Source organism: Oreochromis aureus, linkage group 11, assembly GCF_013358895.1.
Source record: "Oreochromis aureus strain Israel breed Guangdong linkage group 11, ZZ_aureus, whole genome shotgun sequence".
NCBI lineage: Eukaryota > Metazoa > Chordata > Actinopteri > Cichliformes > Cichlidae > Oreochromis > Oreochromis aureus.
This window is the reverse complement of record NC_052952.1, coordinates 30,789,948-30,814,511: the sequence shown is the minus strand read 5'-3', so window position 1 is coordinate 30,814,511 and position 24,564 is coordinate 30,789,948. Positions and strand designations below refer to the sequence as shown.

The 24,564-nt window shown below is 38.5% G+C and overlaps 2 protein-coding genes across 3 annotated transcripts; one reads left to right on the top strand and one right to left on the bottom strand.

The window, feature by feature from the left end:
* Positions 1 to 84: 84 nt before the first annotated feature.
* scnm1 (sodium channel modifier 1) lies at positions 85 to 4,324 on the top strand. The gene is made up of 8 exons (XM_031756727.2): positions 85 to 275; positions 452 to 522; positions 616 to 704; positions 2,078 to 2,172; positions 2,452 to 2,552; positions 2,643 to 2,767; positions 2,854 to 2,974; positions 3,097 to 4,324. Exons 1-8 carry the CDS (start codon positions 225 to 227, stop codon positions 3,206 to 3,208), a joined length of 765 nt encoding a protein of 254 aa, XP_031612587.1. The 5' UTR covers positions 85 to 224; the 3' UTR covers positions 3,209 to 4,324.
* A 2,513-nt stretch (positions 4,325 to 6,837) lies between these two features.
* On the bottom strand, positions 6,838 to 24,060 carry tmod4 (tropomodulin 4 (muscle)). Of its 2 annotated transcripts, none has more exons than XM_039619138.1 (10): positions 23,930 to 24,060; positions 16,503 to 16,677; positions 15,621 to 15,777; positions 13,187 to 13,306; positions 9,281 to 9,373; positions 8,996 to 9,126; positions 8,621 to 8,728; positions 8,305 to 8,448; positions 7,395 to 7,539; positions 6,838 to 7,266 (listed from the first exon to the last, which is right to left on the bottom strand). In XM_039619138.1, exons 2-10 carry the CDS (start codon positions 16,602 to 16,604, stop codon positions 7,244 to 7,246), a joined length of 1,023 nt encoding a protein of 340 aa, XP_039475072.1. In that variant the 5' UTR covers positions 16,605 to 16,677; positions 23,930 to 24,060; the 3' UTR covers positions 6,838 to 7,243. The 2 variants fall into 2 exon arrangements, with proteins under 2 accessions (XP_039475072.1, XP_031612586.1); XM_031756726.2 differs by lacking the exon at positions 23,930 to 24,060 and adding an exon at positions 22,724 to 22,959.
* Positions 24,061 to 24,564: the final 504 nt, after the last annotated feature.

Below are 24,564 nucleotides of genomic sequence, written 5' to 3'. Positions count from 1 at the left end.
AATCGAGCTTTCAAATGACTATGCGGACTTTATATTATAAAAACCAGCAGATATCGTTGTAGTTCCGATAGCCGAAACAATTATCCACCTCAAAGATGAGCACAGGTCTATATTTCCTATCTTCCGTTTGTCCATGAATGCAGCATTGCTATTAGCTTATATATTATAGCCAAGAAGCTACGCTGCTACTCAGATTAGTTTTTATATTATTGATCATAACAATTATGTCCTTTAAAAGAGAAGGTGACGATAAAAGCCAGCTGAATCTCCTTAAGGTACGGATCAATTTGCAGCATTTTATGTTGGCTTAATAACAGAGACTTCAGCTAAGAGCACACATGTGGCTAGTGTTAGCATCTTTAAGCTAACAACATACTGTAGTTATTACTTTGGGAAATAAAATTGTAGTAAAACTTACATACTATCTAACGTTATTCGCTTCGTTTTACAGAAACGTCGTGTGGCAGACCTTTTGTCTAATTTTATTCCAGAAGATGAGGCTGCTCTTATGAAAAATGGAAGGTGGAGTGAACTTCAAAACATTGATATGTTTGGGAAAGACAAACTTGTGTAGCTAACGGCATGTTTAGTTTAATTTCTCCCCGTATCTTATAGGTACACTTGCCTTGTGTGTTCCTACCGTCCTGTGTTTGATACAGTCGACATGTTGGCAGTCCACAGAAAAGGAAAGAGGCATCTAGACGGTGAGCACCTTTAACCTGCAAAGTTATTTAAAGCAACTAAGTTAGTACGTGGGCTCGTACCCCGGGGACCTAGCGGACCTGAAGTTTCGGCCCCAGTCTTATTAAGAAGCGCTGTATCAAGGGTTAGCCATCTGCACACCATTTCTATCCCTTGGCTTTCGCCCTATTTATTGAGACAGTACCCCATATTTTAAATGACTCTGCATTTCTAAAGTCAATGCTGCAGGACAGGCACTTTTATGAGGTCGAGCTATCATCTGAGGTGCTGTGAAGTGCAGGTTAATATGCCATCCTTGCTACATATGCTACACAAAATCAGAGGAGTACAGATGCATAAACTATGCATATTAATAGAATCTGCTCAAAAATAAAATAAAATACAACACTGAAGACTGAAAAGCTACTTGTGAGAGGGAGAAGCTACATAACTAACTGAGGATCAAAGAAAGAGATGCGCTGGTCAGTAGGTATGTCCTCATCAGGCAAAACAACAGCCAACACAAGACCTGTATTGTAATTTGATGCAGGAGTTGAAAACCCAACTGAGTAAATGAATAAACTCAATAAAACTCAAAAGCAGCAGTCAAGGGGAAATTTTGCATTGCATTTGCAGATAATCAAGTCAAGATAACAAAGAGTTGAAATATTGGAAAGTTCAATAGTTTTTGGATTGCGACATTGGTTAGCTGTTTTTGTGTGTCTTTTCTAATGCTGCGTCACAAAGAGTAGTTTTGCTTTTCAAATTATCTGGATTTGATATCCCGTCATTATTTGGAAGAATTAAAAACCCAAACAATGATACATTGTAGCACTTTTTCACACTAAAACTGCATATTTACAAGTACATAGGGATAAGTAAAAATTTCATGCTTTTGAATTTGTTAGTTTTTCCATCACTTTGAATGGCTGTCAAACAAATTGTACTCTTTAAGTGTCAGAGTGTTGTACAACTATCTAATTTTTCTTCACCAGGTTTTTTTTTTTTAACATCCAACTTTCCTCATTCGGAAAAGCAAAACTCTGTCTGTTGTCTCTTACACAAACAATTAAAGACAAGCATTTGTACCCTGGAAGTTTTCTTTATTTTCTGATGATTCACTTGAAAAAATTCCGGAAAGTGTATTTTGAATAAGGGTATCACCGTATAACATGTATGTTAGATAAGTTACAGCATATAAAAAGTGTTGTTTTTACCTACATTTCGATACCAGTTTAATTCCTACAGTATGAAGGTAAAGTTTTGCATGTCTTCATTATATATACCAAACTTGCTGTACTTCAAAGGGAAACGAGTATGACTTTTTTTTTCAGGTTTGGTTCAGTTTACATTGACTTTTTAGTAAACCCAGTTGTTTGTTGTGTGTTCTACTCAGGGCTAAAAGCATTTTATGGCAAGAAAGCACGGCTGAAGAATGAAATAACAAAACGGCAACATGAAAACTACGTCCAGGCTGAAGAAAAAAGGCAGGTTGGTAACTATTAATCATGCTTTCTGATGATGAGAACCAGCCGGGTCATTCTGCCAGCAGACGGTCAATGAATCATCACAGGAAAAACATCACGAGCTCAACAGATGTAATCTTTCTTTACTGCATGACATTGTTATTCCATGTTGTTGTCTCCTGTTAAATCACTTATGTGGCGCCCGTGTGACTACCATATGACCCTAACAAATTACACCTTACTAAACAATTCAGTGTAGTTGTGTAATGGTGGAAAATATGAGCCACTCTTGTTGTGATTTCAGGAGCCCTCCAGTTCAGCCCCATTACTAGCACAAACACGGAAGCTCACCCATCATGCTTTGCTGAAAACTGTACCATATAACAGCTGTCATAGAAAAACCAGGTGAGTGATTACTCGGTATGAGAGTTGTTGTCTGTATTTGAAGCCATACAATGAAAAACACAATTTAAATTATTTGTCATTCTTTTTAAGCACAAAATCTGAAAAAGTGACAGCAAGCACCAGCTCAGACCCCAGTGACAACATGACATCTGCATGCTGGGAATCTGGCATTTCAGTGAACACGTCACAAAGCAACTCTACTGTCTGTTCAACAGGTAAGGTCTGCTAGAGGAAATGTTTTATTGTCAGCTTTTATTTTGAGCAAACCTTGGTCATGATTTTGCCTGAACTCGTTTTGTAGCCAATAAAGAGCCACATCCATCAAAAGATACGGCCGAATCTCAGGCTGCAGAGAGACAGGAGGCTGAACCCATCACTGCCCAGAGGAAGAGAGAGCTGGAGCACTACCTCAAACTGAAAAGGTGCCTAAATGTTGTGGGACTTTCACTTTCTAATGTTGTACATTTTCACTACTTTTTAGCAGATTATTAGATTTTCAGTGCATTTTATCTATTTTTGTTGTTGTTGTTGTTTTTTTTCATAGTGATGGGTGGCTGCAAGACCACAGCGGCAAGTGGGTTAAAGACGAGAATGTCGAGTTTGATTCAGATGAGGAAGAGCCGCTTACCCTTGCCCCTGTGCCTGCAAATCAATGACAGCACTTAGAATGGTGTGGAAGCACAGATGAAATTTGTACCACAGTGGTACGTTCACGAGGCACAGTGCTGCATAAAACAGACACAGCTCCATGTGAAAAGAGTTTATTTAACAGATTTATTCTGTTCGTGAACCTTTTATGTTGTTTTAATCTACTGAGTCTTCAGCGGCTATTTCTTCCATCCAGGATGTAATCAGTGGAGGTTGCTACAGAGTCAGTCTTTATTCAAGTGTAATCTTTGACCAGACAACTTTTCATATCCAGTTATATTTTATGCTTAAGGCTGAACCTTTGTTGGCTTATCATAGTCCACCCTGAAAATACATTTAGAGTTGGGGGAAAGTGATAAGAATTAATCAATGGTCTCTGAATTTGAGTACTTATATTATCTAACAGCTTACTTTACACCCATAAAGAGTCCTGATCCTGAATGGAAGAGTCTGAAATCGTTTACAGCTGTGAAAGAGACAAACCACTCATGTTACCGGCACTTTTCCTTAAAATGTTGTGACTATTTTTTGTTACATTAAATCCAACACCACTGTTCCAATCTGTTGAAAAGATTTGTGCAATGTGACCTCTGCTTGTGACATGAGCGTTCTTAGTGTACCTAGAACCCTCCCTCCACCCAGACAGGTTGTGCTTCTTCATGCGGGAAGAGCAAGTTTGTCCCAAAGATGTGTTAAGATTTGTCTCTTTTGTCTGCTGCATGTTTGTTTCTCTACTTGCACAAGCAGATTAAGGTAACATCAGGGTTCTGGGAAATGTGATTTTGGAAATATTCATATTCAATACGACTGACCAAACTCTTCATGTTATTAAGAAGTTGGAAAATATTCAAATTGGCATTTGCCTGATTATCTGGCAGGAATTCAGACCATGTTTAAAATCTGTATAGAATTTATACATTAAAACATCTGCCTTAGCTTTAAAGCCATAAAGATTAAGACTGAAAAAGTCATCCTGGACTCTTCAACAACTTTCTTTTTTTATAGTGACTCACTCACAAAACATTGTCCCAACATATGCGATAGCTCTGTTTTTTACAACTTGTTGTTACTGTGATGTAGTTGGGGGTTTGTGTTCGTTAAATGAAATTAGTTTTATAATTGTTTATTATTGTTTATTCATGATCACCACAATGGTCTTTTGCAAAAACATCCTGCCTGAACATGAAACATCTTGGAAGTCTGGAAGGACTGGATAGACTGTATCATGCTCAGCGACATTAGCCTTACATCTTTTTCATGGCTCCTCTAGAATGAAAGAAGCGGGTTTAAAAGCTCAGGCAGCAATTTTCAGCTGAACTTCTCCTGACCTTTATAATTATTGTGACTATTTTCATTACCCTTTTCTTGTCCATTGTGTCCTTTCCATTTGAGTTCAGTGAGCTCTGATAGGATCAATTCTCAGCCAGCTTTCCTATAAATCAGCAGCAGATTGGCTGTATTGGTGCTAATCTGTGCGTTCGTTCAAAGCTCCTCTCAGCACAGTTGGTATAAATTGGATAACATCAGGGTCAGTGGAAGGGGGCAAAGGGACTTAACATGGGTTAGTTTCTGATGACATGGCTAATATGTTTCAGAAGCTCACTCACTTCATTAGTTTGGAGTTAAGAGCGTCACCACGGTCTTAAAAAGTCTCTGTAGGGATTTGGAAGTATGTTAGAACGTTTTAAGACAAATTCAAATCTGATATTTCAGTATTACTGTTTACGAAACAGTAGAAGCATAAATACAATGTGGTGAATACATTTGTGACAGTGTTACAGTCCAAAAATACATCCGTGTTTTACTGGAAACTAAGAAGTGGAAGAGAAACTCTCAGAATAGATTGTGGTAAGGCAACACTGACTTGAAAGTTTTAAACGAAGCCAAATGTCAGTGAAGCTTGCAGTTTTAAAATGTGACCTTTGAGAAATCTGAAAAGCATATGTGGTCTTGTCAAACTTGACATTAGGTGAGAAGTCTTTCAAGAAATGGATTAATGAAATGAAAGGTGGAAGGCAGGGATGCAAGCAATGCTGTGAAAATCCTGAGAGGTTAGCAGCTGTTTCTGCTCATAAATTTCTATGGGTGCATTAGGGTGCAACCCTCTTAAAGTTAGTTCTTATATTTGGAACAAGGTAACTCAAGCTCAGTGGGCTAGGATCCGTTTCACATTTGCGTTGGGCCGGGTGGGATGTAAAAATAGCTCAGGTCCCTGGAGGAAGTCTAAGGATCAGAAGAAACTGTAAGCAATTAAAGGGCTGTGATTTATTAAATCAAGGGTATTTTTTACCTAAAATGCTGTATGTGTTAGTTTTAGGAAATAATTTCATATAATATTTACCACAGAAAATGCAGATATTATGATGATAACATTTACAATTATGTATAGTGCTGTTAAAAACTATTTGCACCCCTGCTGGTTTCTTAAATGTTTCAGATCATCAAGGAAACAGTTATCCAAACCTACTTGCTCCCTAAACCTTATAACTGGTTGTGCCACCCATGATGCAAAAACTGCAACCAAGCTTTTGCAAGGAATTTTGAATTGAAGTAATGAAGAATTTTGGTCTGCTGTTCTTTGCAGAATTGTCTTCATGCAGTCACACTGGAGAGTTTTCCTGCATGAACCTGTTTAACGACTCAGTTTTGCTGCCTAAGTGTGCTTGATGCTTTAGGTCATGAAATGATGGTCTGATAGTCTGATTCACGGTTCCATCAGTTACCGATCCTGAAGCACTAAAGTGCAAGCCCCAAACCATCACACTGCCACCACCATGTTTGACTGCTGGTTTGCTGTTGTTTTTTATGAAATGCTGTTAGTTTTGTGCCAGATTTACCCCACTCAAGCCTTCCAGAGAGTTCATCTTTGTCTCATCAGTCCCCCAACATTTTCCCCAAAGTCTTGGAGATCATCAAGATGTTTTTTGGGGGAAAATATAAGATGAGCCTTTGTGTTCTTTTTGGTCAGCTGTGATTTTTCTCTTTGGAACTCTCCAATGGATGCCATATTTGCCCACTCTCTTTGTTATTGTTCAATCATAAGTGAGGCTTTTGGTTCTTTAGATGTTATGCTGGGTTCCTTTGTGACCTCCTGGATGAGTTGTTGATGCCCTCTTGGAGTCATTTGGTAGGTTGGACTTTGTTTTTTTTTTCTGTTCTTGAGTCTATGTCACAGCATAATGCATTGCATTTTGAGATGTTTTAGCCGACTTCACTTTGTCAGTCAGGTTTTATTTAAGTCATTTCTTGATTCAACAGGTCTGCCACTAATCAGACCTGTGTGTGCTGAGTCAAATTGAACTCAGTTTTCCAAAAAAAGGTGGTTAATCACAGTTCTTAATTCATCGTTTACAAGACGGGGGTAATTATTTGATGGACACAATTTGGAAATGAAATGCTGTCACTTTTGTAAACAGCTGTTTGTCCAGTATCAGTGGTTCAAATACAGATTACTTTAACACAGTTACTTTACTTAACTCACAACCTGTAGATAGACTCCTTAAATGTGCCAAAGTATATGATTTATTTATTTATTTATTTTTGGTGCATTTAAAACAAAATTTGTTGAGTATAATATTTATGTGTGCAATAAGAATTAGAAACAATAAAATTAAACTTACCAAACAATTACAAAAAATAATCGAATATATATTTTTATTTAAAGTATTTACAGATTTTTCCCCCCTCTCCCACAGATGATATAGCACCACATTGAATTAGTGAATGAAAGTAATTAACTATTTGTTTGGGTTGATGTTGGTGACGCATAAACTAAAAGCACAAAAAAGACACTTCAGGTTGTGCTTGTGATCTATACATGCCTTTATGATAAATTCAGCAACCTACAAAACTCTTGCTGCAGTAAATGAAATGAATGGTTGAACATGGATGTTAGACATGGCTTCCCCCCGGCACAGTGACCAAAATTAATTGGGGAGAATTCATTCAGCTCTGCTGCACCACAGTGAGCTGGCACAAGAGTCATCAGTTTTTGCAGGCTCCGAGGGGCTAATGGTTGCTCTTCTGCTCACTCCTTGTTGTGTTCATCTTAATCTTTGCTGACGAACTATATAAAAGAGAGAAGATGCCGATTTCAGATTCTGTTACACAATCCAGTAACACTTTCAATGATTCCTTGTATTATACATGAATATTTCAAGACTATCTGACCATGCATTCGGGATCATTTCTTACTCATGTCATTGTTTCGTGTGATGGCCATGGCGGCTCTGGCTCGGGGACCCTGCTGGGTGAAGTGGTATCCAAACCTCAGGATACTGGAGTTGTTCTCCAACATGGTGGCAATCTCCATCTCAACCGAGTCTCCAAGTTTCTGTCGCTATATGATACATGAAAGAATAACACAATCAAGCACTGAGTTCTTTTTTCCGTTGTGAATTAAATTTGAAAGCAGTAAGAAAAGCATGTCATCATCAGATATGAGGATTCACTCAGTTATTTCATACTTGGACAATAAAAGTGAGGATGTCTTGTTCTGGTTGTTGTGCATAAGTCTTTTTTTATATGTTGCCATAAAAATGGGAAATACGTGCAGTGATTTACTGAAATATCCAAAGATACATGGAAATACAGTATATAAGGCAAAGTTTGCACAGTTCTAATGAGCTTGAAAATTAATAGTTGGTGTTACCACCATTTTTATTCTTTGAGGCAGGCTTGTAATTTTTTAAATAGTCTTCAGGAACAGTTCTCCGGGCTTCTTGAAGGACATTAAAAGCTTCTCTGCCAAGACAATCCCACACTGCTTCAGTAATGTTCAGGTCCAGCCTCTGGGGAGGTCATTCCATGTTTCATTGTGCTTTTCAATTTAATTTCTTTCTTTTTTTAGATTACACTGCACATCATGCTGAAACATGCCAAGTCTTCGGCTAACAGCTCTTTTGGAAACGCTTTGTTGGTGCAAAATTACAATTTAATGTCTGTAAAACTGTAGTCATTGGCATTGTTTTGCATATTTGCTAAAGAAAAGGAAACAAATGGTACGTTTGTGTGCCAGGCTTAAATTATTCTACAGGTGAGTGTTAAAGTGGTTTGCAAATTATCAGCTGTAGATTCACAGCATGTCCAAGAATTTGTTTCTAACCTGGTTGTCAATCTTGAGCTCCATCAGTGTGGCGTTATTAGCCATTGCTTTGATGATCGCCATCATGCCGTCTGCAGTGATGAAGTTAGACTCGATATTAAGACTCTGTAAGCTGGTGTTCTCCTGCAGCATCTCAGCGCATGCCTAGAAACACACATAATAAATATATATCTATAGCTAGACTGAGATATAAACTGTAAGACATTTCTAAGGTTTTTATATTAAACAAATAAATACCATACAAATGAATATAAACTTTGAGGAAATTTGCTGTCATTGGCAAGCAGTTGATAATTACAATGGGTAATTTACTCACATATGCCACAGGGTCATTGCTTCGGGTGGCAGCGATGCTCAGAAACTCCACGTGAGAGTTTCCTTTCATCGCTTCAAAGATCTCTTTTAGTGTTGGGATGGGAATGTCCTGCAAGGAAAATACAGGGATGTTCAGTTCTCAAACAATGAATACTTGATAAGCCTGCAGATCCAGGTTTTGCAGTCTAAAGGATCAGTATAGCAAATGACATGAGCTGGTTCACTGAAACGACTGTGTAATATTTGTTGTCATATGGGAAATTAATCTTGTTTGGGAGTTTAAGGACTCTGAGTCCAGCTTCAAGTTCCCTTTGACAAACATTTCTTTTTATCGGTGCATAATTTTTTCTTAATTGTGACGTTCCAGTGAGCTGACCTTGATGTTGTTAAGGTTGACTTCAGTCAGGCTGCTATCATTGTTGTGAATTCTCTCCAGGGTTTCCTCCACATTGGTGGGGTTTGGAGGTTCTTCAGGGAAGACCTTGAAAGGATCTGGTTTCACAACGCCTGAAGGAGATACATGATCACAACTGAGGCTACAGTGTAAACAGTACACAATAAAACATACAGTACTGTCACATTTCTGTCTGCATTTCATTTTAACGTTTGTCTGTGTGAGTATAAGCAATAGCTCATAAAATGTCTTTGGCTTCAGACATACTGTTGATGCCCTCTGTGTTGGCGATGGTGCCTGTGGTGCCCAGAGCATCGTAGTACTGCTTGTTACTCATCAGCGTGTACATTCCAAGGATAGCTGTGAAAACAGGAAAACAATCACTATGAATACATTCAGATAAAAATATCTATACTATTTGAATAAAATCAGAGAGTTGTGCCCCTGTTATACTTATTTTTGTAGCTAGTTTTATTGGTGTGTCCTGTGTCCCTGTACTGATATACCAATGGCAAGTTTGTTAATATTGCTTTGCTAGGAAAAAATGTTTCTGTGGCGAGGACAAAACCTCAAGTGCCACAGTTAGTTTTTCCTTTTCCTTCATCTCCTGTGTGTATCTATGTGCGTGTGCACGGGTGTTTGATGAGATAAGGAAACTGTTGTCTGAGTTCAGTGGGGACTTCTAATCTTACACTTTCCAGGGGGCCCCAAGGAAGTAATGATACCCTGCACAATACACAACTTTCAGGGTCAAGCTGTGGGCCTCTAGAATTCTTAGTGTTATTATAGCTGACATTGAGACAGTGTTAATTTGTGACCACACAAAGTTAGAAGAGGAGAAGACTCTGTTTATGGGCACCTACAGTATTTGTCAGGTCAAACTAATCCTTGAAATACATCAATAGCAAATATTTAGAAAAAGTGAAGGAAGTCCTGCTTTTCTCAAGTAACACTAACTATATCTTTGCATCATTCCTATTGCATTAAGTTGAAGTTATAGTTCAGTGTTCACTGGCTTTTTTGTTTTCCTGTTTTTAGGTTTGTTATGGAGTTTGCCAGTCGTCACAATCAGCAATATGCTGACCCGTGTCTGTCAGCTGTTTGATGGGGTAGTGCAGGGCGGGTGTATCGCATTTTGATTTTCTTAAACAGCTGACACCTCAGCAAAACAAAAAGGACAATGAAGCCAAGACATTCACGTGATGCACAATAATTGTGTTCAGTGTTAGATGTTAAAAATAATTATTTATACCTTTGTTGTTGTTGTTTTACAGTAACTGCTAACATATGCTAAAATTGTGATGCAAAAGATATTCTACTGCTTTTACATGGTGTACCTCTAAGCTTAACTGTATAGCAATATGAGCTGATCATAAATGCTATAAAGAACATTTCAAAATACAAAGAATACCTGTCATATTAGAGTAGTAACGTCAAAGTAGCATTTACTGCTGAAAAGTAGCAAAGAGGAACCAAAACTGGAAATAATAAAAAATTAAATAAGAACCTCACAATCTGCATATTAGTGCAGGAGTTAGTATTGTGTTATTTTATTGTGTTTAATATGCACTGTAATATTATAGTATCATAATATTCACTGTAGTTTTAGTAGTTTGAAGATTAGGTGACAATATACTGTGATAAATTTTTTCCCAAATTTATCATTGGACAATTACTGTTGTCTTTATTATTATATTCATGTGAACTAGAACTTACACAGATTACACTTATATAAAATATTTACATTCTAAACAAATTACTTATACAAATGAGTACCTTCTACAGCTGTTGAACTGTGGCTTCTTTTTCTATTGCTGTTACTGTTTATGACCAGGAGGAGGCAGACTTCAAGTTGTTTTGTGTTTTTTTGCTCTTGTTGAAACCTGCCAGGTCCAAAGTCTCTGACAAGCCAACTGCTGTGACAGCAACACCTCCCTGCATAGCACCTTCCCACCAACCTCCTCATCCAGTGTTGGAGGGTTTATAACCATGGGAAGGTCCTTGTGTGTGTGTGTGTGTATGCGTGTGTGTGTGTGTACGTGTGTGTGTGTGTAGCAGTTAAGGGGAGTATTTGCCATGGACACCCATGCCATTAGTGTATTTAGCCCTAAAGTGGCTAAATCCACTAACAACAACCTAAACAAATGTAATGCTGGAACTCTTTTAAATAAACTGAGATAAATCTAAATAAACCAAGACAAGATCAATTTAAATCAATTAAAAAAAACTGCTATTGTCTTATATAAATCAAAATCCTTAAGTGATTTGTTGGACATGCCAGCCAGGCTATTCATTCCCTTTACTCTGTTTGCCAGAAAGCCCCAACAATAGACTGACAGAGGCTAACCGAGGTTTAATCCTCATCTGGACTCTATCCAAGCTTAAAACGGCGGTCTCTCTGTCAGACTCATGGTGCTGGACAAACATGTTCCCCTACTTTGCCTTTCCGGATGCCTGCCTGCCTGTTTGGCACATCAGGGGAGTCTAACTGCCTGTTCAGGGGTTCACACTCAATAAAGCATGTTTTATGTTTCAGTTTGACTTAAAATACCATCCGGCATTTAGGATTAATGGTGTGTAGAGGATTTTATCAAATCTAAGGTTTTCAGTTAGATCAAAGCATTATTTATGCATTTGCAAAGCACCTCTCCCAAATAGGCCTTGTCCAATTACTGACGAGCAACGTAATTCACTGAGGAAGGCTGTGAGGGTTTTGATTTCTCTCTAACACTTAAGAAACCCAGAAAGTGCATTACACAGGATACTGTTAACTTTGACAAAGCTGCAGTTGTCATACTGTCTCTACATTTTCTTTAGTTTGTAATTTGGCTATTTACCACTACTATTAACCTCATATGCATTAGTACATTAAAAAAGATGTCAAAATCACCTCTTAAATGATTTCATTATTCAAGAACAAAGCAATCCAACAAGTGTGAACTTTTTTTTTAATTTCAAGCTTCTGGAAACATGGAAAATTGAGGCTTTATCTGCGAACACAGTATGTTTTAAACAGATACAATATCTTTGCCTCCACCATCCCCATGTCCACTCCACCCTTCCTTCGGTGGCCTGGAGCCAGGCCTATTTATTTTTGTGTTGCTGAGCGTGGGGAATTGGACCCCGTCACATGTTTGGCCATGTCATTAACCTAGCTGTTTCAGTGTTGAGGGAAACAATATAAAGCTAGCAGTAGAAAGAGAATGGGTCTGTATAATAGAACTATGTGGGTCAAAGCCACTGTGATGAAAACACTGAGGTCACAGTATGCTGTGCATGTCATTGTTGGTTAATAAGCACCGACTGGTGGGAAATTGCATGACAAACAGATGACATCAACACAAAAAAAGATGTAATTACAGATATTTTTTGCATGTCATAGGTGAGTCAGGGTCTTGGTGTTATGAATGCTGGCTCATTAGTATGGCTTACTGGGACAGAACCATTGCTAACATCCACATTTAACAATTTTTTTTACACATTTCATCCCTCACAAAAGTACAAGAGGGCAATGGCTCTGGTTTCAAAAAGATGTTTGGTTATGTAGAAGTCTATGAGAAAATGACCCTTCAGCTCCTTTGTCTGTGATCTCAGTAAACATTTCCCTAACAAGTTTATAGTCTCAGTCTCTAGTTCCAAATCTTATCAAATAAACACAATGTTCATTTTATAAATTATGGTCCTCATTACAGTTGGAATGAATGATAAAGCAGCGTATGCTTTACTTCACAAGTTGCTGAGCATGCACTGCTCCTTGATTTCTCAGTCAGATCTGCTTACTGGACATGATGAGCAGATCTGACAGACAAATCTCTCTCCTATTGTATGGATGGATGGATGGATGGATGGATGGATGGATGGATGGATGGATGGATGGATGGATGGATGGATGGATGGATGGATGGATGGATGGATACATAAGGTTTTTTTCTAAGAAGTTGTGGTCAGTGTAATAGTTGCAGTTCCCTTTTACCTGTGATTACCTGGTGGATCGTTAGATGTTTAGCTCCTGAAATACAGACTAAATATAGATTTTGGAAATATCTGCAGCCTGATAAAGCCTGTCATAAAAGCACACTGTTTATATAGTATATATACTACATAAGTATAGTGTTGCCATTGCTATTAAAACAATTAGTAGTAATAGTAAACAGTAGCAATAGTAAATCTTACCTGCAATATCGCACATCTCTGCATCAGTGGCATTTTTCAAGGCCTCCTCTAGCTCTGGCTCCAGGATCACCTGCTCATGTATGGGGATCTCTGGTGCTTTCTTGGCCACAAAAGGCTTTCCTAGATATAGAAAGAAAAAGATGATAAATAAGAAGACAAAGGCAGGCAAAAGGGTAGCAAAAGCCAAAAAAAGGTTAAAAAAAACTATATATATATATAGCCATCCATCCATCCATTCGCTTCCGCTTATCCTTTTCAGGGTCACGGGGGGCACTGGAGCCTATCCCAGCTGTCATAGGGCGAGAGGCGGGGTACGCCCTGGACAGGTCGCCAGTCTGTCGCAGGGCTAACACACAGGGACAGACAACCATTCGCACTCACATTCACTCTCACATTTACACCTAGTGGCAATTTGGATTATCCAATTAACCTATCCCCACAAGCTGCATGTCTTGTGGGGATATGTATATATATTTAATGAAGTTATCTATCTGATAATTTCACTTCTCATAAAAGCTTTGTTTGTATGATGTTTCCCAAAGCATATCACAAATGGAGCTTTAATAAACTCAGGTTTCACTTAATCCTACAAGGTGCTTTCGCAACTCTTTTTTGTGCTCATTTATCTTCACAATTTCAGTGGTGAATCCCAAGAGCATCTGCTTTTTGCATCACTAGTTTCCATTTATTGCAAATTCTATTGTTGATATTAGTAACTAACTACACCCAATTGAAAGGGGGAATATAGAGAGTGCTTTATAGATTTTTACTGTACAGGGAGTGCAGAATTATTAGGCAAGTTGTATTTTTGAGGAATAATTTTATTATTGAACAACAACCATGTTCTCAATGAACCCAAAAACTCATTAATATCAAAGCTGAATGTTTTTGGAAGTAGTTTTAGTTTGGTTTTAGTTTTAGCTATTTTAGGGGATATCTGTGTGTGCAGGTGACTATTACTGTGCATAATTATTAGGCAACTTAACAAAAACAAATATATACCCATTTCAATTATTTATTTTACCAGTGAAACCAATATAACATCTCCACATTCACAAATATACATTTCTGACATTCAAAAACAAAACAAAAACAAATCAGCGACCAATATAGCCACCTTTCTTTGCAAGGACACTCAAAAGCCTGCCATCCATGGATTCTGTCAGTGTTTTGATCTGTTCACCATCAACATTGCGTGCAGCAGCAACCACAGCCTCCCAGACACTGTTCAGAGAGGTGTACTGTTTTCCCTCCTTGTAAATCTCACATTTGATGATGGACCACAGGTTCTCAATGGGGTTCAGATCAGGTGAACAAGGAGGCCATGTCATTAGTTTTTCTTCTTTTATACCCTTTCTTGCCAGCCACGCTGTGGAGTACTTGGACGCGTGTGATGGAGCATTGTCCTGCATGAAAATCATGTTTTTCTTGAAGGATGCAGACTTCTTCCTGTACCACTGATTGAAGAAGGTGTCTTCCAGAAACTGGCAGTAGGACTGGGAGTTGAGCTTGACTCCATCCTCAACCCGAAAAGGCCCCACAAGCTCATCTTTGATGATACCAGCCCAAACCAGTACTCCACCTCCACCTTGCTGGCGTCTGAGTCGGACTGGAGCTCTCTGCCCTTTACCAATCCAGCCACGGGCCCATCCATCTGGCCCATCAAGACTCACTCTCATTTCATCAGTCCATAAAACCTTAGAAAAATCAGTCTTGAGATATTTCTTGGCCCAGTCTTGACGTTTCAGCTTGTGTGTCTTGTTCAGTGGTGGTCGTCTTTCAGCCTTTCTTACCTTGGCCATGTCTCTGAGTATTGCACACTTTGTGCTTTTGGGCACTCCAGTGATGTTGCAGCTCTGAAATATGGCCAAACTGGTGGCAAGTGGCATCTTGGCAGCTGCACGCTTGACTTTTCTCAGTTCATGGGCAGTTATTTTACGCCTTGGTTTTTCCACACGCTTCTTGCGACCCTGTTGACTATTTTGAATGAAAACGCTTGATTGTTCGATGATCACGCTTCAGACGCTTTGCAATTTTAAGACTGCTGCATCCCTCTGCAAGATATCTCACTATTTTTGACTTTTCTGAGCCTGTCAAGTCCTTCTTTTGACCCATTTTGCCAAAGGAAAGGAAGTTGCCTAATAATTATGCACACCTGATATAGGGTGTTGATGTCATTAGACCACACCCCTTCTCATTACAGAGATGCACATCACCTAATATGCTTAATTGGTAGTAGGCTTTCGAGCCTATACAGCTTGGAGTAAGACAACATGCATGAAGAGGATGATGTGGACAAAATACTCATTTGCCTAATAATTCTGCACTCCCTGTATGTTCAAACTTTAGCCTGAAAACAAATTTAAATGACTTGCTGCATATTTTGTAACAGGACACCTACATAAATCCTCAGACAAAGAATCTGCTTTCCCACCTTTCTTTTCACCGGTGAAGGGCACCAGGTCTTCCCTGTCCTCGTGCTCCAGGGCCTGCTTCTCCAGGTGCTTCATCAGGGCGTCACGGTCAAATGGCCCCGTCGGACCCTTCTTTGTCTGATCTCGTTGCCGAAGGCCAGCTGGCAGCATGGCATTCTGGGAGAACATCAGGTCATATTATGTTGATGGGAAAATAAGACTAAATTAGTAGAAAGCTTTAGGTATATCAAATGATCTGAACAGAGAAGTAGCAGAATTTATTCCCCAAAAGATAGCTGAGAAGGTTCTTTGTTGTCTTCCTTCCTTGTTATCTTCTTTGTTGTGGTCCTTCTAAGAATTATATAAAATGTTGGCTTCTAGACTCACTTTTATTGCATGAAATGTTTTACTCTGCACTGAAAGTGCATCAAATGAACACTTTCTGCAAATGCATGCTATTTTTTTAACATCTACTGTGAAAAGTGAGAGACCCATTAAAACTGTTTCTTTTATGAAAGAACTCACTAAAATGAAATGTAATTTGTAGCCCATGCACTTTCTGCATTGTAGAACCATGTTCTTTTATCTTTATAATTGGATAATGTTTGATATGGCAACACTATAGTTTACTGACTGAGAGGTATGCTTTAAAACTTCATCATTTGCTTTTACTCTCCTGCAAGTAAAAAATTTACAAGTAACAAAGTCAATCATTGGTAGGGTAAAAAAAAATGTAGTTCTTCCTGTAGATGTCACATACTTCCCACATGTCTGATGGTTAACAAGCTACACCTGATATCGGGTAGATTTTGGGCACAAAGGTAAGACTTGTGAATGTCAGGAACCAGCTATTAAAGCCCCGTGGCACTGGAAAAGCATGTTTTAGGTCAAATCATCCATACCTCGGGGTCCATCTCCTGCAGCTCATACTCCAGCTGATCCAGCTCCTCGGCGCTGAGGCCTCTGAGGATGGCATCCTCATCAATGTCCCTGGGGTCTGACATGGTTCCTGAGGCTGTGACTCACATATACACACACTCACTCATACACACTGCTGCACACCTGGGTGAGAGGGCACTGCCGGTAAAAACGGGGGAAAAAAGGAAGAGAGGACAATCAATCTTTATACTCTCTTATCTAAAATCTTTTTTCTGTCGTACCTCGGCTCCTTTTATTGTGTCATATTTCCACCCTCTTTTAGTTATCTTGTGCTGTCATTTATTATGTTAGAAACTCTTACAATAATATCATTTTCATTGTAAAAAGCTTAACTTTGACATTTAATCATGCAAGACAAAGGAGTGACTGAGTACTGTTTTATCATTACGATAGCCTACATTAAACATGTTGCAGTGTAAACACAGGCTTTTGAAATCCTCAGCCAGATGCTAACAGAGGATGTTACAGCTCATGGTCAGAAAGCTTAATCCGCAGATCTTCTGACTATATAAGTAAATGATAAACCACCCAGCTCTTATTTTATCCGGGATCCTCTTGGAAGCCTGTCAAGGACCACAGGGGGTCCCCTTCTTTGCATTTTGTCACCCACTGTCCTTGGCAAGTAGCGTTATGATCTCCTATCAGCTGCCCTATCCAGAGTGCTTCAATAATGCTATTATGATAATAATAGATGCGCTTCCAATAATACATCTGCAATACTCAGGAAAGCAGTGTCTGTGTAAATATGCTACAGCAGCCCCCAGATCACATTCTTGCACAGTCTTTATTTTCACCTGAAAGCAAACTCCAGCAGAAGAAGTGCCCACTGATGCGTTGCAGTTTTAACAGGAAGACAGACTCAGTGACGCGATGAAGTGTAAGCAATGAAAGACTGAGAGCGAGAGTGAGGTCTTTGTAACTTTAAACCCTCAGCTTACCACACAGTGACTAAGAATAGTCAAATGGAGAGAAGAGAGGAGTGGAAAGTGCAATCCCTTATTTATCATTGACAGACACTCGCTGATACAGTTGTGGACCCACCCGAAACATATCTGCACCCAGGGATGAAAACTCAGTGACACAGTTATGCTTTAGACACATTAAAACATTACAGTAAATTCACACCAGCCTCAGATAACAAAGACCGTGGTCTACATACAACACCACAGGGCTCCCCAAACAAGAAAATACCACAGTGATAGAACATGTATACATCTGGGTCAAAGTATGAGTAATACAGCTATCAGGTTAAAGGGCCAGTGTTTTCATTTTCACTCCAAATTTTTCCCCAACTTGGTCACAGAGGGAAAACCATTGCAGATCAGGTCATACAATATTGTATTTTGCAGGCAGTCTGCTAGTGTGATGTCAGAAAACACTCACATCTATAACTCCAAGTGTTTTATAGCAGGCAGTTCTTTTGCATGACAACATAATCATGTGCTCAAGGATGGATTAGGACAGCATAATTCGGAGTAACTTTCCACTATCCAAAGTGATCTGAAAAGTGTACTTTTCCAGCACTCAAATAACTCTATTGCGGTTGCAGGGTTTTGTGTTTCAGGGTGCTCTTGCTCTTTATTTTCGTTTATACTGAAACAAAGTTTGTCGAAATACATTTAAATACCTTTAAATGTACCTAAATTTAAAGTGGCATTTCAATAAAATCTCAGACCAAGGTGATTAATGATCAGCTACATATTCAAGATGGTCCAAATTAGTGACTGCATATGTGCAGCAGATGTCAAGTTTCTCATTTCCATTTTTAAATGAATTGAAAATAAAAGCTGTGTGTGAAGATATAAATTATTTATAACAATGGTTTATAACATACAAATGAGCCACATCCTCTTTTAGGATTTTCACTTGCTTTCTTGTACATTTTTCTTTCAAAACAAAAGCACAAACACATTAAAAAGCTGAAACATTTAACACACAAAATTTCTGATATGAAAAGTTGAATAAGGACATTGACCTGAGGTGGAAAGTCACACCTTGTGTTTGTTTGTAAGGTCCTGTGAGTTTGTTGTGTAACCAGAGTTTCTGTAGAAAGTCAGTACAAAATAATGTCCTGACACAACACAATCAAATGAGTTGGTTTCCCTGACGACGTCATGGGAACTTGGTTACCATGGAAATAGAACTGAACTGCACTGTTCTGCATTATTCCAGAAGCTCTAAATAACTTTGCGATTAATGGGCATTCTATTCTATTCTATTCTATTCTATTCTATTCTTCATAAAGCATCTGAGACTGAAAGCTTGTTTGTGTTCTTAGAGTAACTGATCAGGTTACATTTTATTAGAAAGGGCAGACAGACACACACAAAGAAACACAAACACACAAATACGCATACACATACAGGACAAAACAATGATGTACATCAATTTCACAGACCTAACCTAACCAAAAGCCATGTTTCTACCCATAAAATTTCAAATCTTTATTGTGGGGATTTCTTTTTTGTGCCCACAGTAAAGTCTACTCCCCACAAATAGTGTGACTGTGTAATACTGTGTATACAGATATGTGTCCAAACTCTGAATACAGAGTTTTTTAAACAAGATATAGGCCATTAAATTATATTATACCCCACAAAATGACATACAGTGAAGTATATCTTTATTTTCATCAACACTGTGTGCCTCTAATGTGTAAAGCCAGGGACGCAAACACTGGATCGCATAAACGAGTGTCGAGGAAGATAGAGGAGATTTAAAAGATGCAGCATACAGGACAAGGTGGGGCATCAATCTACTTAGACTCACTTTTTACCACGGATGAAAGGTTTTACCAGTCTCTTGACAGTAAGGCTCCCCCAGCTCTTTAAACTAGACTCATAGCTATAAAAAAAAACACTAAATACCAGTCAGCTACAGAGTCATTCGTCTTTTGCTGGACCATCATGTCACAGATGCAGACAAAAATGCTTTAATGTGACTTCAGATCAATAAAAGTCATTACAGTGAACTCCTTTTTAAAAATGGCTTTTTTTTTTATAGAACACTGTCTGGTAATCTGTCAAATCAAATCAATAAATTGGTAGATTTAAAGATGCATTTTGGGACTTTTTCTATAATAAAAAGAAAAATAATGATGTAATCTGCAACATCTGATGAATGTATTTTTTTTACCTATTCATATATATTTATATTATTGTGACTCATGCATTTGATGCCAGCAGTGTCATAAATCCAAAACATTGTGACATGAAAAAAAAAAAAAATGAGGCCAACTAGATCATTCATTTTTCCCTTTTTCTAAAGTAAAAAAGTGAAAGACTGTCACCTGCAGTTTTTCTCCTAAGGACTGGATATTACATTGGTTTCTGTCCAAACGCAGCTCATGTGATTTGCCTGCTGTCAAGCCTTTGAGCCTTACTTATTGATGAGCTAAATACATGGCTGTTCTGACACTTGAGATAAGAGTGAGGGCTCAGACAACTGGATACCAATAACCTGATAGTTACAAGTGCCGAAGAACATATTTTCTTAACTTATAAAGGCTTGAAGGGTCACATAATCACAAAGGGAAGGTAGATTAGGGGGAAAATGACAAATCAGAAAGCTAACCTTCAAAGTACCAAAAGGCAAAACTACCACTGAGACATGAAAACTACAAAACAGAGTCAAAACTTTACAATTTTGAGGCAACTGGTTGTTGTCAGCTTTGGTAGATTATAGAAAATAGCACTCTGGTAAACTAACAGTCTGATCAAATGATGTGTTTTGACACATTCCAGGAAGCCCCTGTCCACATTGGAAACAGATGGTGTATTTGTGCATGTGCGTCTGTCTCCAGCTGTCCCAGCAGGGTTTCTGCATGATAGAAAGCAAAGTGGGTGTGGAGCAGTGCAGCGACTGTCACCTGCCGCTGCCAGCTGGCTCTGGACCGGTCTTTTTCCAGTTAAAATCTCAACCATGTCCTGCACCTGCAGCTGCTCTAGTTATAGGAGTCGTGACCTCAGCTGTGCCTGGCTATAAATGTACAGCTACATGTTATTGATGTTTCATTCTAATACAGTTTTTTTTTTAATTCACCTTTTGTGAAATCAAAAAAGTCCAATGGGTCATATTTTTTCTGTTTTGATCTGAAAAAGTTTTTTTCTCAAATTCAGATAAATGTGATTCTTTGTTACAAGTCAGATAAGACTGTCTCATTTTACGTAAACCTTAAACAGTCTCTTGAGATAAGTACTGCTTTTGTAAGCAACATTCAATCCAGGTCCCTTTTAACCTATTGCTTTGACTAATTTATATAAACTGTTTTTGTATCAAGTAACTAAATGTTATTTTAGCTGTAAATCAAAGACTGTCGCTATTGACATATCCCCCACTCTCCTTTGATTAGATCACACCTATGCAGGCCAACTTCATAACTTGCTCAAAGGGAGCAAAAGTCCAGTCAGTCAGAATAACTGAGCTCACAGGGCAAATTTCAGCTAAGACTGATAAGCACACTGAGTTTTCCTCAACAGGAACAGACGCCTGGTCTCCACTCCCCTTGATGACTGCACCTAATGTTAAGCCAGTGTTACAGTTTCTGCACCTACAACTATGCCCGCTTGGGTCCAAGTGACATAAATTTGTTTTGATCACACGAACTAGTTTGAGTAGACACTACACGACACTGTACACTGCTCAGGCACAATATAGTGTCTCCAGGCATATGCCAAGAAGACTTGAAAAAAGTGGAATAAGAACAACTGCTCATCCATGGTGTCTGCAGCTGTCAGTGTGTGTGCAACAATTAAAATCCTGCTCTTACAAACTTCTATCTCGAGCCATCTGTTGGGTTTCTACAAGCATTTTCACAACTATGTTGTCTGCAGCAGCTCAACTATTGAGAGATTTCAAGGCTTGCACTTCTGTGAAGTTATTTGAAGAAAAAAATGCATGCAGCCCCTTTTTGGAGCAATGATTGTTGGAGTTCTGAAGGATAAAAACCCTTATTGTGAATGCATAACCATGACTCACTATAAGGTAACTTTTATCATTGTTATTGCATTTCATTGCAAGGAGTTCTAATGAATACATGTCAAAGTACTGCATTTAGGCAGGCAGCAGGGAGGAGTTACAGTGCATTTTACAAGTAAAAGACCATTACAAGCGTCTACATTTCATAGTGACAAAGGTTACACACTCATAAATGCTCCAAAATGATTTACACTCTGCTTCTGTGTCAGTGCATTACCTTTACTGGAACATAAATAAACTTTAAAGGGATTCCAAATACTGTACTGCACTTTTTCCTTTGCTCTTTTGGTAGATCCAATTTTCTGTAACGGTAGCAGGAATAGGTTTTTTTCTTTTTGCTCATGAGCAGGCTAAGGCCTCGTTCTGCCACCCAGAGCTCAGAAGATTTGTCACCAACAGCGAGCCATCTTCTCCACGTCTTACCGACCAAGTGTAACATTCCAAATCACCCTTCAGCTTAATTTTAGCTTCACAAGTCAGCTACTTACAGCTGTGTGAATCCTCCCCAGCTTGGGTTGCTCCGTGAGACCAAGTCAGAGCACCATTTTGAGCGCCCTAAGAACCACTTTGATTGGGGGGGGGGTTCCATTAAAGAAATTCATTTTTTAAGACATACAGTGGCTTTCACTAACATTGTACCTGAGCCAAATAACCCAAACGGTCCCATCTACATAAAATGAAAGGTCCCTGCTTTTAATATAATTACACCATTCAGTCTCAAAAGACAATCTGACCCGGTGATAATAGTAAAATATCAGGCACTAATGGATGTTAAATGGAGAGGACGAGGAGGCCGAGTGTAAACTTTAGCCTTTTCTGGTTTCCAAACTTTGCAGGCTCCTGAGACAACATCTCCAAATCCCCTGTGACAAATTACCTACACAGTGATGGGCAGCCTACAAATACCATACTGATAGATTCATTTAAGTGACAGTCTTTTAGACGTTATATCTGGGAGAAAAAAAATGTAAAACTCATTTCTGATTTATAGTTAAATCAACCACATTTTACAGAAACACCATATTTTTGGACAGTATCATTTGTCTAGCACCTTTCTCCTATTTTACAAACACCTCATAGTGACACAACAGAGTGTGGAAGAAGGGAAGCCCCACAAAGAGGCAAAGAGAGAGATTAAAGTGTGAATCAACCCGACATGCCAGTAAAAACTCACTGAAACAGACACAGAGAGCAGCCTCACACCTACCTTCACAGAAGCGCAGTGCTGAAGCCCCTGGGCAAGACAGAGCCTGCTGTCAGAGAAACTTGTTTCTCTTTTTTCCCTCCTCTCACTCTCTCTCGACCCCCTATTTCTCCCCCCCACCCCTCTCTCCTGTGTGTCAAGCTTCAGGGCTGCTATGCTGAGACCGGCATACTGACAGCACTTTGAGAAGTCAGCATTTTATTATTTTGGCTGTATAACGGAGATGGTAGAGAGTCGTGTAGAAAGGGGGGCGAGAGAGAGAGAAAGAGAGAGAGACTGAAGTGGGGCATGAACCACATTCATCATTCAATTAAAACTTAGCGGCGGGCAGAAGGAGGATGGCTGACATCTAGCGGTCAGAGCTGAGATGTACATCAAAACGGTAAAATTTCAAACCTTTTTTATTTACACAGATCTACAATCAGTAGGTGTTTTTGTTTTGTTTGATTATATTTGATTGTTTTTTACATGTTCTTTCATGTTCTTGGAGTTAAGTTTGCTTTTAATGAAATGTGGTATATAAATAAAACTGCCATTGCAATCAGAAATGAGATGACACGCTCAAATTAACTTTATCACACTTTTGTCTGTTTTATCATTGCTTCATTGTAAATTTTATTTTTTGCTTTGATAAATTGAAGAAAGCATCATTTTGGCATCATTTGAGATCATTTTCTGTTTTAGCAACAGATGCTTCTTACATTTGTGCCATGAATTGGTTTTAGATGGTGTTGGTAACAAATGTGTTTTAGTGCAAACATTATAGACATCATTTTATTTCTATTCATTTATTGTAATGACTTCAAATTGAACACATAATTAAAGATTTGTACATGAGAAATGTTTTTAAGTAGTCAAAGTGTCACAAAATACACTTTTACAACAACAAAAATTAGATAGACCTTGAAAGTAGCAGAACCCTCTTTTGTCTTCGGATATGCTTTAATTCTTCATAGCACAGATTCAACAGGTTGTTGATTGAATCTGAATCTATGACCTTGGTTCATATTGACATAATATAAAACATTTTTTCATGTTTTCATTTTCATGTTTCACCAAATTCTGAATGTCGCAGCAGAAATGTTCAGTTTCCTGTTCTTTATTAACAGGAGTGGTACCCAGTATTATCACTATACATTATTATAATAAATTGCTGCTGTAGTCCATTTGTTTTAAGGTACAGTTGGTGTGTTCAGATTTGCTCCTTACCTTAATTGTAACCAGTGGTTGTCTGAGTCACTGTTGAGCACCGTCCTGTTGACTTGAAGCAGTGTGGTCGTTCTCAGGTTGTCTTGACCATATCTACATGCATTGAGCTGTTTCCGTATGACTGATTAGATAACTGCATTTCCCAATAACTGTGTAACAGTGGCCTGTGAGTGTAGAATTGATTAAAGTGTTTTTTTACTTTAGAATCAGTAGATGTGACGTATATATCTTTCGACCATTTAAGGCTTTTATCTTACACAGTTTTTGTTCTTGTTGTTGTTCTTGTTGTTTTTATGTCCAGCTGATATGTTACATAAAAGCACAATGACTGTGATGATGAGACTGTTGTTTGGTTATTTTTTTATCCAGTTAATGTTTTTTTTTTTCATTGTCTTGTCAATATGAAAAATGAATAATTATTGAAATAAAATGAAATTTTATAATAATAATAATAATAATTTTGGGGTCTGTCAAAAAAGCTTTTACTACAGTGGGCCTCAAATGCAATGCAACTTCAGAAAACAGCAGCCAATGTGCAGGTTAAGGGGCTCCAGAAGGCCCTGCCTGGTGACCCTTTCTCAGGCAGGATAAATTGGACCCTTGATTTTTTACTAATAGGAGCTGCCAAAATTGCT

Bases quoted from the DNA above. Each gene is read 5' to 3' on its own strand.
- scnm1 (XM_031756727.2), top strand. From the start codon at position 225: ATGTCCTTTAAAAGAGAAGGTGACGATAAAAGCCAGCTGAATCTCCTT. The intron at 523-615 runs GTGGAGTGAACT...CGTATCTTATAG, and splicing joins GCTCTTATGAAAAATGGAAG to GTACACTTGCCTTGTGTGTT. The intron at 2,553-2,642 runs GTGAGTGATTAC...ATTCTTTTTAAG, and splicing joins AGCTGTCATAGAAAAACCAG to CACAAAATCTGAAAAAGTGA.
- tmod4 (XM_039619138.1), bottom strand. From the start codon at position 16,604: ATGTCAGACCCCAGGGACATTGATGAGGATGCCATCCTCAGAGGCCTC. The intron at 13,307-15,620 runs GTGGGAAAGCAG...TTCTATATCTAG, and splicing joins CTTCACCGGTGAAAAGAAAG to GAAAGCCTTTTGTGGCCAAG. The intron at 8,449-8,620 runs GTGAGTAAATTA...GTGTGTTTCTAG, and splicing joins GCAATGACCCTGTGGCATAT to GCATGCGCTGAGATGCTGCA.